General features: G+C 38.0%; 1 protein-coding gene across 3 annotated transcripts in view; it reads left to right on the top strand.

Annotated features, from left to right (window-relative positions):
* si:ch211-266k8.4 (TBC1 domain family member 12) overlaps positions 1 to 19,758 on the top strand; it is a 51,876-nt gene that overhangs the window by 12,417 nt on the left and 19,701 nt on the right. For all 3 annotated transcript variants that reach the window (XM_026365512.1, XM_026365513.1, XM_026365511.1), the window contains exons 10-12: positions 194 to 306; positions 16,832 to 16,936; positions 19,350 to 19,540. In XM_026365512.1, coding sequence (XP_026221297.1) covers positions 194 to 306; positions 16,832 to 16,936; positions 19,350 to 19,540 — 409 coding nt within the window. The remainder of the gene's footprint in view (positions 1 to 193; positions 307 to 16,831; positions 16,937 to 19,349; positions 19,541 to 19,758) is intronic.

Here is a 19,758-nt window from a genome sequence, read left to right as displayed (position 1 = left end):
TAGTAATAGAATAATAAAATGTATTTACATATTAACTTTGTTTTTGTGGAAGAGATGAGATGATCATTAGTCATCATGGGTAAAGTTAAAGGTGGATCTGGTTTCAAAAGTGTAAATGTGAACCCTAGTTATATAGTTATAATTATATCACCTAATATCTCACCCTCTTTCTCTAATGCACTTTTATCCGTAGGGCGCAGTACACTGTTTTGATTCCTGCCCTGTGGGATACGGAGGCCCAAGACTGGGAACTTAAATGTATGAACAGTCTGGTGCTGGACGACAGCCACCACAGACCCAACACAGGTACCACACATACACATTGAAGGAAATTGTTCAGGCCCAAGCCAGTGATGCATAGAGACACTGGGGACCCGTCAGCACGGTTGCTCTAACTGATTCAGCCTACATCACTTAACCTCCAGCGGCACTCATACTGATCCTGTTACTCATGTACACACATGGTTTTGTTCCTTGGTCTTACTGTCTTTGAGTACGGTGGTTGGACCTTGGGGAGGACATCTACAGCTTGTTCCTGAGTTGTCTTTTGTGTTACCAAAGAGCGAAACCTTCACTTTTTGTTCATGCCCTTTTTTTCTCTTGTTTTGGAATCATGAAATGTGATAAATACTTCATTGACCATGTTAACATGCTTGCTTTTTATTTTAGCTTTTATTCTAAGAAAATAGGTCTCATTCTCTTATTATATCAGATTAGTTGAGAGATTTTTGATAAAGTTAATAAAACTGTGAGTGTGTGTGTGTGCATATTTTTGCGCATGTGTGCCTACTACAACTTGACAGATCAAAGGAACTTTTATCTTTTGAAGGTTGTTCAGATATCACCTCCAAAAAATCTGGAAAGCCCTCACCACTGGAGTCTCATCTTAACAAAAGACAGACAGTTTGGAATGCAAACCTAATGTGCACCCTACTGTATGCTTGTGTCTGTGCGTGCCTCCTGAAAGACTGAGAAAGGCTACAAGGATGAGTCACAGGTTGGTGGCTGCAGGGCTATGGTTGTCAGTGCAGCTGGGCTGGCAGAGAGAACAGGGGTAAGAGAGAGTGTGCATGACACAATGAATTGTGTAACTAAGAGAGTTTTTGCAAAAAGAGCAGAATAATCTGACGGAGAGCATCAGTTATCACAAACACATGTTTACAGTGTGGATAATTCATCACCGTGTGTGTGTGTGTGTGTGTGTGTGTGTGTGTGTGTGTGTGTGTGTGTGTGTGTGTGTGTGTGTGTGTGTGTGTGTGTGTGTGTGTGTGTGTGTGTGTGTGTGTGTGTGTGTGTGTCTCTGAGAATGAGTCATCCTTATTTGCTGGCCTGTCAGACTATCTCGCCCTCAAGGCAGAAGGGGAAACGAGCTGATTCATTTGCTGCTTCTCTGACTCAATTCAACATTCTTATGTTCTCTGTCTGTCACTCACTTTCTCTGTCAGTGACAGTCAGCACCGTCATCATTGTGTTGTTACAGATCTTGTGGCGTGTGTCCCACACTCTCATTAATAATTCAGGCAGTCTACTGTCGAAGCCAAATGCATGTTGTTAGCAGCTGATTAGGGCACTGTTCACTGTAAGAGCTGCTGCTGGAGAACACATGATTGTGTATGACAAACAACTGATTTTAAACATAAAGGGATGCTGTAAAGAATATGTCATAGCATATGTCAGATATGTTGATGCATCCAAGTATGAAAGCCACAAGTGCAAATAATTAAATGAATGATATGAAATTTTATTTAGATGCTTCATTTTCTTGGACTGTGTTGTGACACCAGTGTTATGGCACAGTGGGACACTTGAGCTCCATACTGTTCCCATGCTGTTTAATGTTATTCTAACACCTGTTACATAAATGTGTCTTTGGGTAACCCAGTGATTTACAGTGTTGCATGAAGGTTTGTGAACCTTTTTGACTTTCCCCTATTCGGCAAAAACATGACCTACAATTTTCAAAAAGTTCTAAAACTAAATGAAGGGAACCCTACTTAGCAAAAGTAGAAAAAAGACATTTTTTAATATCTTATTCATTTGTTCATTGTTGTGTACCAATGATAATCAATGAGCCAATTTTAAATTGTTGTATGTGAAGCACTAGGATCAGTTCATTTGAAGGGGAAATCAGATTTGGGTGTTACATTCATTAGGATGAAAATCAGTTTCAAGGCAGTTGGAAGGCTTTTATTTATTTAAAGCAGAGAGAGCACAGGTTTGTAAAGGTGTATCATGGCTTAAACACAGGAGACTGTGTTAACCTTAGAATATTTGATGATGTTTGTTGCTCAACATGTTACCCTTATACTGTATGTTATCAGATACATCATGAGGAGCAAAGCACATGCATAACTTGGGGGTTTTCATCCCTTGTTGTTTGATTGTTCAGTCTGTATGAGCTACTGTCTAATTAAGTTTTGGTTGATGAAATGTCAGTAGAGGCTCCATCTGTTGTTCACACAAAGCTTTAGAGGTGACACAATAGGTTTGTGCTGTCCATTTCCCAAAAATATTATGGTATTGCAATGGAGTTTTTCAGCTCTGACAGTGGGGCTGAGTCTACATTGAAGGACATAGTTGACGTGACTTCAGGTTGTGCTGAGTCAGTCTGACAAGCTTTGCACCCTCTTGTCCTTCTATACATTCCACTTTCCTATTTTTCTTTTCTTTCCTCTACTCACATGACTTCTTCTCTCCCTTCTTACTCCTTCCCCACACATACACTATCTTCTTTTCATTTAGCTTTCTTCTGCCCTCCTCTCACCGTGTCTTCTTTTGTGTCCTCTTCCGTCTCCTTTGTCTTTTTTTTTTTTTTTTTTTTTTTGCCCCGTTTCTCCTCCCGTGTAGTAGCAGATGCCAGAGTCCTGTTCTCCTCTGCAGGCTCCCATGATACCTACACTGTTTTCTTCCTGTCTGCCTGCTGCTTGAGCCTTAGTGAGGTGACTCAGCATTCATGTAGTCAGTGCCCCAAACAACCTGCTGCACCCTGTGCTGCTTTCATACTAGACATTTATTATTTTATAAGGGCCAATTTTGTGTGTATTGTATTTATAGTATAGTAGTAGTACTTTATACAGTACATATACATTTTCTGTCTGTATATGGTAATATTTACAGGATATACTGGACACTGACAAAAAATACTCTTCAATTAACATTAAATCATTTAATTTTTTTTTTTTTTTTTTTTTTGCTTGACATACTGTATGGATGCGCTTCCTCATTCTTCGCATCAGTGAAATCTATGCCCATCTGTTCTCTAAAGCTCTCTGTTTTATCCCCTTGTTCACACCATTTTTGACCTCATTGTCCATCTGTTATTTGGCTCTAGCAGGCTCGCTGCAGTAGTTTACAGTGGCAAGAAAAAAGTATGTGTACCTTTTAGAATTGAATGGTTTTCTGCCAATTAATTTATCATAAAATGTGATCTAATCTTCATCTAAGTCAAGAGTATTAGGAAATATAACGTGCCTTAAATAATAACACAAAATAATCTAGATCTTTATTGAGAACAACCATATAAACCTCATAGTGATAGTGGGAAAAAGTCAGTGAACCCTTGGAATTAATTAATGGTTGACCCCCCTTGTCAGCAATAGACTGAACCAGGCATTTCCCTTTAGCTGTGGATTTTAGTCCATTCTTCTTGCAGAACTGCTCTAGCTCTGTCATATTCTTTGGACGTCTTGTGTGTGGCTCTCTTCAAGTCGTTCCATAGCATCTCTATTGGGTTGAGGTCTGAGCTCTGACTTGGCCACTTCAAAAGGTGGATTTTGTTTTTCTGAAGCCAATCTGTTGTGTACATGCGCCAGTGTTTTTCGTTCATTGTCCTGTAGCATCACCCAACTTCTACAGAGTCTGACGTACAGACATTCTCACATTATCTTGTAGAATTTTTTTATACACTTGGGAATTCATCTCCCCCCCCCCAAAATCACTGCAAGCTAGCCAGGCCTTGATGCAGCAAGGCAGATCCAAATCATAATGTTTCCTCCATACTTACAGTTGTGATGTGATGTTTTCATGATGATATGGAGTGCCCTTTTTACGCCAGATGTAGTTCTGTGTATTCTTTCCAAATAGTTTAATATATTTTCATCAGTACACAAAACATTTTGTCAATACTGCTGTGGAGTGTCAATGTTCTCTTTGGAAAACTTCAGGCATGCAGCAATGTTCTTTTTACAAAGAAGCTGCTTCATGGTGTCCTGTTTAGACACCCTGCTGATGCTGATGTTGTTCTCTCAGGGTCATTTTGACTGGCCGTTCAGTTCTTGGTAGTGTAGCCCAAAGTGTCTCATTCATTTATCCAAAGTGTCATTTGTAGATTGTTTGTCTAACTGTAGACATTCAAAATCACTTTGTAACCCTTCCAGCTTTATGTAAATCGTCAATTCTTGATCGTAGAATCTCTGAAAGCTCCTTTTGGTGAGGCATGGCTCACATAAGCATATTCTTTATGTGTGGAGAAAACTCAAAAAGTTTGAGTGTTTTTTTGTCAGTCATTGGTCCTTCTTTTTTTTTTTTTCTTTTTCTTTTAAACACCAACTTTATGGGATGGAAAGAGTGTGAATGGGTGAGTGGGGCTACATGAAAGCACAGTTTGTATTAACTATCCCGTCTTAGGCTGGTTTTCTTACTTGCACAATAACGTTACTACTTGCATAATTTTTTTTCAAATTAGAAGGCAAAGGTCCTAGTCAAAGAGAGGTGCCTAATGGGAACAGGAGGTCAGCCTAGGGCAGATCAAGCAGGTGGCATTCCACTTCAACCACCAAAAACAAATGATGGGGAGGGGGAGGATTACAACACACCTTTAGAACGTGCACAGCTGACTGAAAAGAGGGCTCAATTAAGGGGTCACTGGTAGTCGAAGTGCCCACAGCTAAGACGCCTTATCCAGGCTAGAGAGGTGACATTCCTGTGGGACTATTAGGTGAAATACTGCCCCAGAACAGGACTCGGACGACAAAACTAAAGGTGATAATAAATTATAAATAGTAGCAAAGTCCACCACTTCTATCAGTCAAAAATCTCTGTCCAGTTTGTTAAAAGCCTCTGACTTCAGCATTGTACTCACGGAAATGGCCATACAGTCTGATCCCTTAAACACCCTCCATCACCACTCTTGTAACCTGTTTGTTTGTGTGTGGCCAATTTATTTTGACCCTTGGCTTACAAATGACCTTGCTTGCACCAGTGTCGAATATCTGTTCCATCTTCAATTCAATTTACATTAGTAATGTCAGTAATATCTGCCTCTTTAGGCATTATCTGAAATGGAAATGAAGAAAAAACACACACTCGCAATCGGTGACAAGAAAAATTATGTGAACCCTTTGGAATTTTATACTTTTCTGCATTATTTCATCATAAAACGTGACCTGATCTTCGTCTAAGTCAATAGTTATTAATATAATATAATAATATAATGTGCCTTAAATAACACAAAAAAAATTTGTATAGAAAATAGTATAGTACACTAATCTCATAGTACTAGTGAAAAAAGGATGTGAACACCTGGTCAGGTGTTGGCATAAGTTAAAACAAATTTAGTTTGGTGCTGTGGACTAGAGCTACTTTGACTGACATAAACCACTCAAACTTTTTGAGTTTGCTCCACATAAAAAGAATACGCTTATGTGAGCCATGCCTTGACAAAAGGAGCTTTCAGAGGATCTATAAAACATTGAACTAGCAGGACACCACAAAGGAATTTGCTGAATACTGCTGCTAACTAAAAATTGCTGAACGCCTGAAGTTTGCCAAAAAAGCAAAATGTTTTGTGTACTAATGAAACTAATGATTGAATTACGGTATTTAGAAAGAACACACAGCACTACATCTGGCATAAAAAAGGTACTGCATATCATCATGAAAACATCACCCCAATCATACTCATGCTTAATGGCCTGGCTTGCAGTGATTTGGAGGGAAGATGAATTCCCAAGTGTATTAAAAATTCTTTAGGATAAGGTGAGAGTGTCTGTATGTCAACAAGTCAAAAGCAATGTCTGATTTTCATGAGTAAATTTTTAGTACATTTTTATTTATTATTAGTTTTGTCAGTTTCAAGTTATTTCAGTGACCTTTGTGGGTTTTTCTTTTCTTTAAGTGAAGGGTACAAACAATTTTGTCCACGTCTGTAACGTTCTCAGTTCCTCTGCAGGTTTCATGTGAAGCCTTCAGGAAGGCTTCTCCAATTGTTTAGTCTGATACCAAGTAATTGTTCAGCCCTAACATATACTGTTAGGGCAACATGATGCGCTGGACCATAAATGATTATGGTCATGAATTCCTGCCAGCACTGTGTGTGGTGAGAAGTTGAAGGTGTTTCCAAGGTAAACAACCCCAGCAACTGGTCTCAAAAGCCTCACAAAAACCACTTGCCCCTCCAATCCACCATAATGCCTCAGGTTTTTTTTACACAGGCAACTTCTTGTCAACTCTTCAGGTAGCTAAACGAGCGTCAGCCATTGTAGTAGTAGAATATTTGGCAAAGTAGTTACATGGCTGTTTTGTTTTATTATTTGTATTTAGATACACAAAACTAAGACAATATTTAGTTAATTCATTGTTAATTATTCTGCAAATAATTTTCTTGAAACAATTTGACAGAGAACATGACGTGATGACTTCAAATTGGTTGTTTTGCTAAAGAACATACATGGCATATCTGTAGCATATCCTCCCATTGAAGAAATGGCAACAGAATGTAAAGGCCGTCTTTTTCGTGAACATTCTGTAATTTCATAATCAACTTTATGTATGTATGTTGTAATTACTATAACATTTCTGTGTACTTTAGGAGTTTTCTGTGAGAATTAGGACTTTTTTTTTTTACAGGTAAATTTAAAGGGATGAGGACAATGGTTTCCGTGTCCTTATTTCCCATCATTACATTGAACCAGGCAACTGGTTAGGGATTCAGTTCTTGTTTGCACGCAGTCCTTAATTAGAGAAGCATTAATTATTTACAGTTTGTGTGTATATGTGTTGGATGATGGGATTACAAGCCGCAGGTAGAAGAAGAGATAAGAGGGAAAGAAGATAATGTTTTTAAAAGAAAAGAAAAGAAAGCAATGTTGGCTTAGATCCTGCCAGGCTTTGAAAACTTTTCTCCAGGGTTGGACCCTGAAGGCTTTCCTGCCTGCTTTCCTAGTACACTAGTGTGTGTGTGTGTGTCTGTGTGTCTGTGTGTGTGTGTGTGTGTGTGTGTGTCTGTGGGTCTGTGTGTCTGTGTCTGTGTCTGTCTGTGTCTGTGTCTGTGTCTGTGTCTGTGTCTGTGTTTTTAATACACTCCAGCTCCTGCCCTTTTCCAGCAATGCTCTTATTCTGTTGCCCAGACCTGGTGTTACACTATGTGTACCCCTTGAGGAGTGTGACTGTATTGCTATATAATTACAGTAAAAGAAAACATATACTGTTTTGTGTTCACGCTTGGAGAATAAAGCAGCTTTGTTTGTAATCTGACTTCAGAGAGTGAGCTGAGAGTTCAGCTCTCAAACTTTAGCAGGGGACATGTAATCTCAATAATTAATAGATTTTCTTAGTTGTGTTTACTTTCCTTAAAATCTGGGGCATAACTTGCTAAAGAGGTTATGGCGATTTGCATATACAGAACTTACAATTGGGTCGTTTTTTTCCTGCTTAAACAAGACGGAGAGCTCTTTCTTTCTGTACTTTTAGTCAAAAATGCTGGAAAAACAAAAAGGCCAGCATGAATCAGATGATGAGGAATGATAGTAAGTCAGAAATATAAAGTCATAATGAGGGATAGATAAAAAAATGAGGACAGTTTTTAAGATCACTTAATTGCAGTTTAAGTAAAATATAAACATTAAAGTAGAAAATACTAAGAAGTGTGTTTAGATGCAGCCAGTCTCTAATCAGGTGCACACAAGCACACACACTGACCCACAGAGAAATTGAAGGGCAGATGCAGGGAACTTCATTTAGCTGTGTTTAGCCATCCCCATAAAATGACACAATGAAATATTAAACTTGTAGAATTTAAATTAGAGGCCACAGACTCTGTTTAGATAGCACATCATTTTAGTTTTGTCAGCTGTAATTACAGGTTTGAAAGTAAAAATCTGGCTATTTTAGTCTTTCTTGTTTGCCCACTCTGTCTCTGTTCATCCTTCTCTCTCTAAAGCGGTCTTTCTTTCTTTCCTGCTCTTGCTGTGTTGATGCCAGCACTTGGCCTACCCTGACTTACATTATGTATTATTTATTACTCCGTGCCCAACTTCACGTTCCCCAGCATCTGAAAGTCTGTGTTGGTCCTTTGCCCTCTGGGAGTGAACTTTGATCTTGCAGTTAAAAAGCAGACTCTGAATGACAGGGTGTGGTAGGGGTCAAACCTCACAGGTCACTTGGGGACTGGGGGTGACCAGGCCCACTCGCTTCTATTATGTTCTTTTGCTCTGTGTTGTCTCACATTCTCCCACATCTTTCTTTCCATCCCCATGCAATTTTCTGTCTTTTGCTTTTTTCTTTTCTGTAATGCACCAGGCAGCATTTTATTTTGGTTAAATCATGTTTTTAATACTCTGTTTAATTCTATATTTTCATGTGCTTGTATTCTAACTATACAAATGTTTTTTTTTCTGTGTTGTTGTAATTACTAAGATATAAGTTGTAATTATTTGGTTATTATTGTGGCAGTGATGGCTAATTCAGCTACAGTACAAATGCAACACAAGAGAAAATATCGGATAGAAGTTGAGCTAAACAAAAATATAATATTTCAATAATGAAGTCAATCCCATAAATTGGCTTGTTCCATCAAGCCATGAGTAACTGTGAATTGAATTTATGCTGTGCATGATGAGAATAGTTTTCAACTCATCTGCAGCACACAGTAAAGCGATTAGAAGTTGGCCCATCACCTGCACCTGCTAACAGCTTGCTGTGGCTGCTCATGACTGTTTATCACTCTCTGCACAGTATTTAAAACTGGTCTGCAGAAGATTTCCCTTTACTTGCTTTACAGGCTCAGTTCAATTTCTATAGACCTCTCATCATTGCAGCATCAAAAACAGTCTGGTTACATGAAAAGCAAATAAATTGACTTTTTTTACTCTATATTTTCTCCAAAGTTAATTTTATCTTACATTCAGTTGTTTTCATTGTCCGTTAAAAGGAATGCAAATCCTGATACGTTACTTAATTTAATTTGCTTTACTAACCAGGTTAGCAAATGCTAATCTGGTTAGACTTTGTGTGACACAACAGTGTGAAATACTTGTTTCAGCAATCTACCATACTTTGTGTAAGTGGTTCCACAATGGTGGAACCACTTACACACCTCTGCATGCTGAGCTTTGATCTCTGAGTGAGCGTTGTCGTGCACAGGCACAACCTTGCCTGAGTAGTCCTTATGTCTCTCTCAGGTTGTCATCAGATACATGTTGACTGTTTATTACCAGCCACCCATTAATACCCAACTCCTCAGGGAGCTTTTTGTTTGTGTCCATTCCAAAGTAGCAGACACAAAAAAAAAAAACTGTGGGAATCGTTTAGTCGCTGTGTTATTAATGAGGACACAGTCTGTGAGATGAGTAGCTGATCCCCTTGGGTACTGAAGTATTAAAACAAACCCAGACGTTGTGGGTGTTAGAATTTAACCGTAATTCTATTTGTGTGTTTGCTTTAAACGATGGCCTGAGGACATGTAGATCTGCAAGTGGCTTAAAATAATAAGTGTTATCTCGAAGACAATAATGTGTACTGATTGAGCAGATTTGTAGTCTGATGCTAATGAAGCTACATTAGTTATTGAAAAGACTTGGTGGATTCTAGTGCTATAGTGATTAAGGAAAACTGAACAGTTTGAGGCCCTGCTTGTTCTTAATGATTTAAAGAACTGAAGAAGACATAACATAGTTTCTTGTGATATAGATGTAGAGGTCACACTGTTAAAAATGAATTACTGTCTCTATGAGTACATTAGATACTTACAGAATGTGTTTAATGAACATAGTTTTGTGGTGTAGGCATTGCAATTAGTGAATTTGGTACTGCAGACTTAATTAGTCATTGCCGTGTGTGTGTGTGTGTGTGTGTGTGTGTGTGTGTGTGTGTGTGTGTGTGTGTGTGTGTGTGTGTGTGTGTGTGTTCAGATCTTTTTCTTGTGTGCGTTCCATTGTCTTATATTTCAGTTGATTTAAAGGTTAAAGGTGATGTGTTCATGTTAAATGCACTGGTGCCAACTTAAATGACAAAGTCAAATGGAGAAGATACTTTCTAGCATTGCAAGAAGAGGTAAAATGGAGAAATAATTTTTTTGAGTATGAGGGGTAAAGTTGCCACGTTCTTTGTCCTGGAATGATGAAATGTGTAGCAACACCTCAATGTTAACTAACTGCTGTAAAAGTAACTTTGTCACAAAGACTTGTATTTACACAGATGGACACCACTTTGATCCACTGTTTCACAGATTACCTGAACATCTTGAGTCTGAAAATTAATTTTTTCTTCTAAAGACTTTCTTAGTCTTAAATATTCTTTCTTGCCTTCTGTAGCCAGTAGTGTTTAGGTATAAACAGTTCAATCTATGTGTCTGATTGTGGGCTTTATGGAGTTATACTGTATATCAAAGAAAAAATAAAACTTTTTTAGATTGATTCTAGTTGAGGAGCATCAGCAACTCTATTGCAGACTCAAAACAGCTAGAAACAAGGTCTTTTACAACATTTTATGCTACTACCTTTACTGCACAATTTGTTCCTCACTAGAATTACAAGAAGAGCGAGAGGCCCTGGTTCATGACTGAGCAAAATGAGAAATACAGAAGAGTGCCTAGTTTGAGAAAAACAAAGACAGCTGACTGTTTTTTTGTTTTGTTTTTTTATTCTTTTCAAAACTCTTTTCACCTGAGTTACATGAAATAGGAAATTTCAGAACAGTTCAGTGTCAATCAACCATCAATGTTTAGTTATCAACCAACATGTATGAGATTTAAATCAAGTAGCTGATGGATAAGAACATTTGCCAAAATCACTAGATTGTTAAGATTGTAGATTGTAAATATTTATTTAAGATATGGTCTCTTCTACTTAATTTGACTGCCAGTCCTCTTCTTCGTCTTCTCAACCTATACATTTTTTAGTTTTATTCCTAATATTAGTAACCGCCATTAGCTGAAGGGTAAGCACTGGACTGTAGTAAACATAAGAAGGGCTGAAAGGAATGATTGAATAAGCAAATTCAGTACCCGATTCATGTTGGAAAGTTAACCGAGATTGACATTTTCAGGGGGGTTTATTTCTTTACTTCCTCTCACACACAATCTCTGGCATCTGTCTTTATGGAGTCTAATGCTGACTAATAAATTAGTTCAAGTGAAATGCATCTTTGTTGATTTTATGGTTTTTAGTGGTAGAAGGCATTTGTGGATATTTGAGTCTCTCACCTTCTGCTGTCTTATATTTCTTTGTTTTCCCCCCCATCTTTCTCCTTTCTGCTTATTGTAATTCATAGTACAAGGTTAAACAGTTCTTTGTGTTTTCTGCAGAGGAAGGACATGGGGTGATTGGAGTTTGATTCCAGTCCTGTCCAGCTGACTGAAATAACAGATATTTCAGTCCTCATCATCATCCATTGTCCTGTGATAAGGAAAAGTAAAAAGATCATGGCCTCTGGTTAAACAATAGTAAATTGAGTTGGCTGAAAATGCCCCAAACATGTTTTCACTTAAATGTAATCTACCATCAATGTGAAAAAGCCCTTTTACACTATTTTGTGAGATTGCAATCCTGACTAAACAAGTCAGATTTTCAGTCCTTGTAAGCCCACCATGAAAGACTGTGTGTTGTGTTCATTACATTAAAGAATACATGATAAATGCTTAATAGAGATATCAGTACAAATTGTGGTTTCCCTTTAGGTCATTATGTTATGTGGATTCCTACTTCTGAGACCTGCTGGCTAACCATTAATACACTGCCCATCCAAGTCACACATTCTAATATTTTGCTTGAACACCTTTAGCTTTCAATAAGCTTCTGCAACGTCACAACATTTATTCCCGTCCAGAGTTGCATTAATTCTTCAATACAAGATCTTGTATTGTTGACGGGTGAGTTGGACTGCTGCGCAAAGTCTTCTCCAGCACATCCCAAAGATTCTCATGGTCTGAACTCTGTGTTGGCCAATTCATGTGTGAAAATGATGTGTCATGCTTCCTGAACCACTCTTTCACAATTTACACCTGGTGAACCCTGTCATTGTCATCTTGGATTATGCCCGTGTCATCAGGGAAGAAAAAATCCATTGATGGAATAACCTGGTCATTCAGTATATTCAGGTAGTCAGCTGACCTCATTCTTTGGACACATAATGTTGCTGAACCTAGACCTGACCAGCAACCCCAGATCATAGCACTGCCCCCACAGGCTTGTACAGTAGGCACTAAGCATGATGATCACTTTACCTGCCTCTCTTCTTACCCTGATTCGCACATCACTATAGAACAGGGTAAATCTGGACTCATCAGACCACATGAACTTCGTCCATTGGACAGTTCTTAACCCAGTTTTAGTAGTTTTATCAGTCTTCTTAGATGTTTTCTTTGCTTGATTCATGCCAATAATTTGACCCTTCTGAAACAGATTAATAGCTCTTCCATGACCACAGGATGTGTCTTCAGACATGGTTGTTTAACAAATGAGAAGCTTAAATAACTTGTTGCCATGCAGTAATTGGGGAATAATTGGGAGGCTCCGCGTTGTAAATCAATGAAAAGAAATCATTTCAGTAAATCTTAAGTATTTCTTTTAGGAGAATAACCCAGGTCTTCATTTTCTTGTTCCTTTTGCTAAATGTTTAGCTAATGTAGGAGTAGAATTGTTCTGTTTTCTTTGTATTTCCCTTCTCCTTCTGTATTCCCTCCCTCCGGACATTTTCTGTGTCCATTACATTTTCTGTCTACTTTTTAACTCTCCACAAATAATCAGCACTTCAAAGCTGCAAGTGAGCAGTGTCAGTCAGTGAGCTCCCAGGTTACAGGATCTGCTGAGCCCAGCCTTGCCTTAGACCTTATTCAATCCCACCTACAGGTGTGCTGCCTCACTAACCCCCGGAGGACGACAAATGCTTCCAAAACACAACCTTCAAAAGGCTGTGTGTCATCAGCATTAATTCCTGGACACTGAGGAATCAGCAGAGTACTCTGTCATCTGAGACTGACTTTGAGAGGGAGAGAGCGAGAGAGAGAGAAAGAGACACACACATTCATACTGTACCTTCTCATTATATCCCTGAGTCATAGACAAACCCCGGAGCTGAGCTCATTGATTCTGACATTCTTAGCTGTTTGAGTTTGTGTGAGGGTTGTGATTTTGACTATATATTTTAATTTAATATCTTTGTTAACACATCACTGTCAGTGTGTTCTGAAATTTGTTTTTATATTTTTGTTAGTACATCATACATGGCTATACATGCTGGGTGAGACCTGAAACAGACCTTGAGGCTAATGGGTTTACCTGCAATTACAGCTGTGACTGACAAAACACTTTTAACAACCTGGCCCTCTCTACACTTACTAAATGTAGCTGCGCTGTGCTTTATACTCAGTGAGTAGGTGAAATAGTTTGAGAATGCATGTTAGCTGCACAGTTGTTATTATATCAATAGTTTAAATTTGAGGCTCACTAGTAAATTTATATGAAATTAACCTGCTATGGTGTTCTGTTACTAATTAGGACTAAAGGGTATTTCTAACTATTTGGCCTCTATTATCAAATGTAATATTTAGATGACATATTGAGTTTTATTCCTTTTCAATAAAGCACTGTGATTCTGTGTGGTATTCTGCTGGGGGACCTCTACTGATAAACTGAGCTCCTCTCCTCTCTCCTTTCTCCTGTATCAATGCAAATGCCACCATTGCATGTCATTAACTTTGTGTCTTCTCTCTCTTTTAGTTGTGTTTCCTCCTCTCTGTCTCCCTCTCTCTGTACTTTTCTGCAGGTATCCTCGGCCTGGAGCTGTACATCTCCAGAATCCAGTTCATCTGCCCAATGTTCTTGATGCTTGTTGTTGTCTTTATTGCCTGCTGTTCTTTTCTCTCTTCTCTTTCCACTCACCCCAACCGGTCGAGGCAGATGGCCGCCCACTATGAGCCTGGTTCTGCTGGAGGTTTCTTCCTCTAAAGGGAGTTTTTCCTCTCCACTGTTGCCTAAAGCTTGCTCAAATGGGATTGTTGGGTTTTCTCTAATATTTTGTCTAAATATTTTCTGTAAGGTCTTAAACCTTACACTGTAAAGTGCCTTGAGATAACTTCTGTTGTAAATTGGCGCTATACAAATAAAATTGAATTGAATTGAATTGAATTGAATAGAACAACCTGCGCTGCAACAAGCAACTGTTTGTTTGGAAACGCCAGTTAAAGGCCACGCTGGTTATGTTTCAGTGGTAGTGGTTAAGGCTGAACAAGATCCAAGATTATTCATTTGGAATGATGTCTAAGGTCAAATATCTCAACAGTAAATGTAGTACAGCAGGAGCGATAAGAGGAAAAGCAACTGCCATAGTTTCTGGGCCTCATTTTAAAGTGATGTGTGTGTGTGTGTGTGTGTGTGTGTGTGTGTGTGTGTGTGTGTGTGTGTGTGTGTGTGTGTGTGTGTGTGTGTGTGTGTGTGTGTGTGTGTGTGTGAAATCACACAAAGTTTTACTCTCAAAATTGTAACTAACGGGGACAGAAGTATATCAAGACTCATTCCAGTTAAAGCTGCATTACAGTAGCTTTCTCTCCTTTCGATACACACTGTTTGCCTGGCCTAAAACATCACTGGCCAATTTTTGACCAAATGAGTGAAAGGTTTGTGAGATTGTGTCCAGAGTGATGGCAATACATGAGCCTACAAAGTACTACAATGTAATATTAAAATGTTATTTTTTAAATGTTTAAAACATTTTTATCTCTTGAATGATTTAGATGTTTTGCTTGCTGCAATGTACTCTAGTCTCCTTGGGCACTCCAAAGCGGAAGCAAAATGTATAAAATTAATACACTGGTCACTTTCACAAGTTTTGTTGTGTACCGTAAAAAGCATTAAGGCCGTGTGTGAATGAAACACATTCTGTAGCAAAAGACTGAGCTGTAGCAATAAATCACACAGAGTCATACAAACCTTCTAATTACAACTCTGAGTCATACAGAAACTGTGCAGGTGAGCTCACTGTGTTAATACATGAATAGCATGTTTACCTTTTGTACATTTTGGTCTGTATGTTTATGTAACTTTTTTTGTAGCTTTTAACATAATTTTGCGATAGATTAGTTAATTAGCAAATGCAATTACCTGAACTATGAAGGTAGTATGTTATTTGCGCTATTAGCAATTCATCCATAGGGGAAAGTGCAATTTGGATTTTAGGACTACAGAGTCAACAGGTTGTGATCATGGGTGACGTACTACTACTAGTGCATGAGGTAATGCCATATGTTCTCATACATTTATTCCCTGGGTGGCTAACTGGAGACATGTTGTGACGCGTCAGTGTTTTTGAAGTTGGCATTTCGCTTTGTAAAGGAACCTCTCCTTAACCGATGTCTGACAGTGATTGAGATCGATCGGAGCGAGGGATGGAAGAAGAGATAGACATGACGCAGTAGTGCAGACCCCATGGGCTAAAGAAAGGGGGGGGGGGGGGTGTCTGGGAAATGGAGTTGTTTTAACATCAAAGATAACCCCACTCAGAACTCTGCAAAAACCTTACATTAGCCCGGGAAACTGCACTTTATCATTGACTCTTCCTGTTTGGCAGAAGTCTTATCCATGAAGCTTGTGTTAAATACTGATATAATCACCCCTGGCCCCAAATACTCAATGCCTCAGTGTGACCACTAAACTAAACAAATCTGTGTTTTAGCTACTGCAGGAAAACTGATTAGAATGACCATATATATATATATATATATATATATATATATATATATATATATATATATATATATCCCACTGAACAGACTAATGTGAGTGTGGTATCAATCCTTTCATCTGTAAGCAGAAAACAAATGCATTCTCAAGAATATTAATAGAATATCTTTTTTTTTTTTTTTTTTTTTTTACTGTACCATCACACTGTATCACTAAGATCTGTGTTAATTTGTTTGTATACGTATCTGGATGTATTTTTGTTTCCATTTTTAAACAAATTGCTTGAGCTGACCAGTGCTTGGGATGTAGAAACTAAAGTGACTCAACCTCTGTTGTATGTTTGTTAGTGTTCATATTTATTAACACTGGTGACTTTTTCACCAGAGTTGGTCCCCATTCTGTTTATCACACATATCATTGAGTGCATTTACATGGACTTAAGTAACCTGGTTGCAATGAGTTTTCTCAAGTACAACTTCTTAACTAAGTTTACATTTTGTGCACCTTTATCCAAAGCGACTTACAAGTGAGGTTAAAAGCAAGCAAAAGAAGCTAAGTAAGAGGGAATCTGACCACTTGGACCTCTGTGATGAACAGTTTAGATTTTGGTGGCCAAAAGGGAGGGAGTTACTGGGGAGAAATCACATTACTCATATACTCTAAGTTAGAGTACCCAGATTACTCAAGTGCATGTAAACTTGGTAATCTGGTTCCTCTGATTAACCAGGCACTTTAAAACGTTGCACAAAGCATCTTATTCATGTATTGATTTACCCATTGCACATAAAAGTGATCAGGCTACTTCTTGGTGAATGTCGGTATACCTGTCTACAGCTGTCTCGCACAACAACAAGAAGACAAACAGACATCAGCTTCTGCACACATAATGGTGCAAACTATAATATTGTGTATTGAAGTTTGTGTGTTCCTTTTTTCAGAACATTGCGATAAGCAAAAGGCCACACTGTCCAACCATATAATGGAAAGAAATGAGAAAGAAAATACATCTCCATCTTCCGAAGGAGGCACAAGCACTGAGAAAGGTTAGTGTCTGTATTGTTTGCTTATGGATATATACCTTGCCTCCCTGCATATATATGGTTCTGTTTATTATGTGTGTTATTACAACATTAGTTTATACAACATGTCTAGACCTGTCACATCCATATGCCTGATGAATGGTCCTAGCTAATACAGGAAATAAACTGTCAGAGGTACTAAATCACTATCAATTCGGCAGGTTCGACAAAAGGCGGAGTCACATGCAAAACGTTCAAGTACAAGCCTGCCTAATGATGCCATTAAATTCCAAATCCGTTCTTTTAAAACTGCATTTTAACAGAACCGCTTGTTTTCACTTAACTTAAAGACTTAAGACCTTAAACAATACTTTTAGCAGAGGCAAGTGCCAGAGCAAATCTTACTAAACATACTGTATGGCTTCTGAAGAGATGCCTCAAGTCAAAGACTATTTTTGTCAAAACAAGACTGTTGCTCTTTTATAACTCTTAGGCCATATTCATCTAACTCACATAATCGAAATAGAACCATTTGTATGATCTTTGTAAAACCATAATAAATATGTGTTCTGTGTTTGTGTTAACCACCCAGCTAATTTTAAAAGAACATTAGTGAAGTATATTAAAAAAGATTTCAAACTCCTTTTAAAATAAGTAATCTCTGCTCTGAAAATGCTGCAGGTGAATCTAGTTGCTGAGAGCAGCAAAGTGGTTAATTTAATGTCTCATGAAAAGTGTATATATAAAACTCATCAGTGTTCTTTGAATATTTGCTGCTCTTCCCTGCTGTTAGTTCTCTGCCACCTCGATTTACCAAGGCACATGGATAATGGTATTAAAAGGCCATTATAAAACAATATTTTGAATACAGTATTACATTGGTTTGTTACTACACCTAGTAAGTTACACAACATACTGTTGATAAAATTTGAATTCCAAGAAAGATTTTTTTGTTTTCAGCGTTGTAGAAATTTTAGTGGGATTTTGACTGGTGTTGTTGCCATCCATTGCAAAATTACCATATTTATTTCTTGAGATTGTACATTTCCTTGAAATTATATTCTGCACAGGTTGATATAATTCACTATAAAGGTTTGTACACACATTCATGGTATTGAGAGGATGAATCCTACTAACTGAACATGGTACACATTATCCCTGTTTAGCAACAGCATTCTGGCATGCTTACATTAGCATTTAGCTCAAAGCCCTGCTCAGCCTAAAGCTACATTTACACTGTCGTTGACACAAGGGGAGAGCATAGGTTTTGATTTATGACTGAGCTGGATTTTACCCTAGCTAGAGAGATAAGCATGCATGTATCTCACGGATAAACAGTGACTCTGAGCTAAATGCATAAATGTATAAAATTGGAGTTACATCCAGGTAGTGTATAATATTATTTTGCGCACTGCTGGGTTTCACAATGGTGGAATGAGCTGCCAATCTCTGAACGCTCGGCAGCCTCACAACCAATTTTCAAAAATCTGCTTAAAGTAGAACTTGCCCACAACTTTCTATGCATTTAAATAAAAAAAAAAGTTTAACCTTGCATCTCATATAACAAAAGCATTTCTTCCTATAGCACTTGTGTTTTCTCATTGACTTTGATATTTACTTGCTTTGTACCTCTCTTGTAAGTCACTTTGGATAAAAGTGTCAAATGACTAAATGTAAATGTAAATTTACATTTAAAATGTCTTGTTACTGAAAAAGAGACAGTGCAGCCTTTATGTTTATATTCACTCACTGACACTGAGCTGCGATTTCTGTAAGCAGACAGTTCACAGCTGCCTATTGCAGAAGTGTAGTTGCAGCCTAAATAAACTTGGGTATAGACTTTTAGACTAGATAGCAGAACTGTTGTCATATTCTGATGGTTTCCACCTCGAGAAACATAAAGCTACTATACTCTCAGATGTCATAATTACTCCTATGGCAGGAAGAGCTGACAAAAAAACGTCACATTGCTAAATGATAGTTTTCTGTCATTTTATTGCAGCAGTAAAGCTTGACTTTTTCTTTGAACACAATACATAGTACATAGCCATTTAAATCTCTTGGTTTCCTTGTGTTATAAACATGAGATACAGCTTCAAAGTCTGTGTCTGATTGTATGCATGAGTGTACTTGCACAAAAACATGTGCAGGACATTGTATAAGTGGGTCTTTGTGTTCACAGCTTGTCTAAGCAGGCAGATTGTGCCCCCTGAGTAAATATGGTGAGCCACTGATAACATTCATTTGTGTATAACAAGAACACATTCACACACCAACACACACACACAAAGGCAGAGGGATGTCTGTAATGGAATGATAACTTACTGGGAGTGTGATTGTAATATCACCAAGTAACATTATCTACTGTACATTACAAGGGTTTAAAAGACAAAGGAGATTTTGAATTAACGTTTTTTTTTTTTTTTTTTTACCACAGACTCTGTTACTGGTGCTAAAAGTGTTTTGACCCGGGTGATGCATCTGGCTCAGCGGTACCTGCTAGACCCAATGGGCCGACATAGGGTTGAAGAGAGAAATTCACAAACACAAGCCAAGTCCAGGCAGCGCAGTCCTGCACCTGGACGGGTTTTCAGGAGTCGAACCTCAACTTCACTAACACAGTCTCAGGTAAAGTTTGACTTACTAGTCCAGTGTCATTGTACAAGATCCTATTATAAATCTTTTGTTGATAACTACTATAAACATTTTCTCTAGAGCTTTTGGATCATTCATCATTTATCACAGTATATATCATCATGAAAATGATGTTCAAGACAAATATTACTAAAAGAACAATTTTTTTGAGATCATGACATGACAGGACTTTTAAGTTAAGTTTCTTGCAA

The sequence above is a fragment of the Anabas testudineus genome, chromosome 6 (genome assembly GCF_900324465.2).
Source record: "Anabas testudineus chromosome 6, fAnaTes1.2, whole genome shotgun sequence".
Classification (NCBI taxonomy): domain Eukaryota; kingdom Metazoa; phylum Chordata; class Actinopteri; order Anabantiformes; family Anabantidae; genus Anabas; species Anabas testudineus.
The sequence above is the reverse complement of the archived record's forward strand: the minus strand, read 5'-3'. Positions and strand labels throughout refer to the sequence as shown.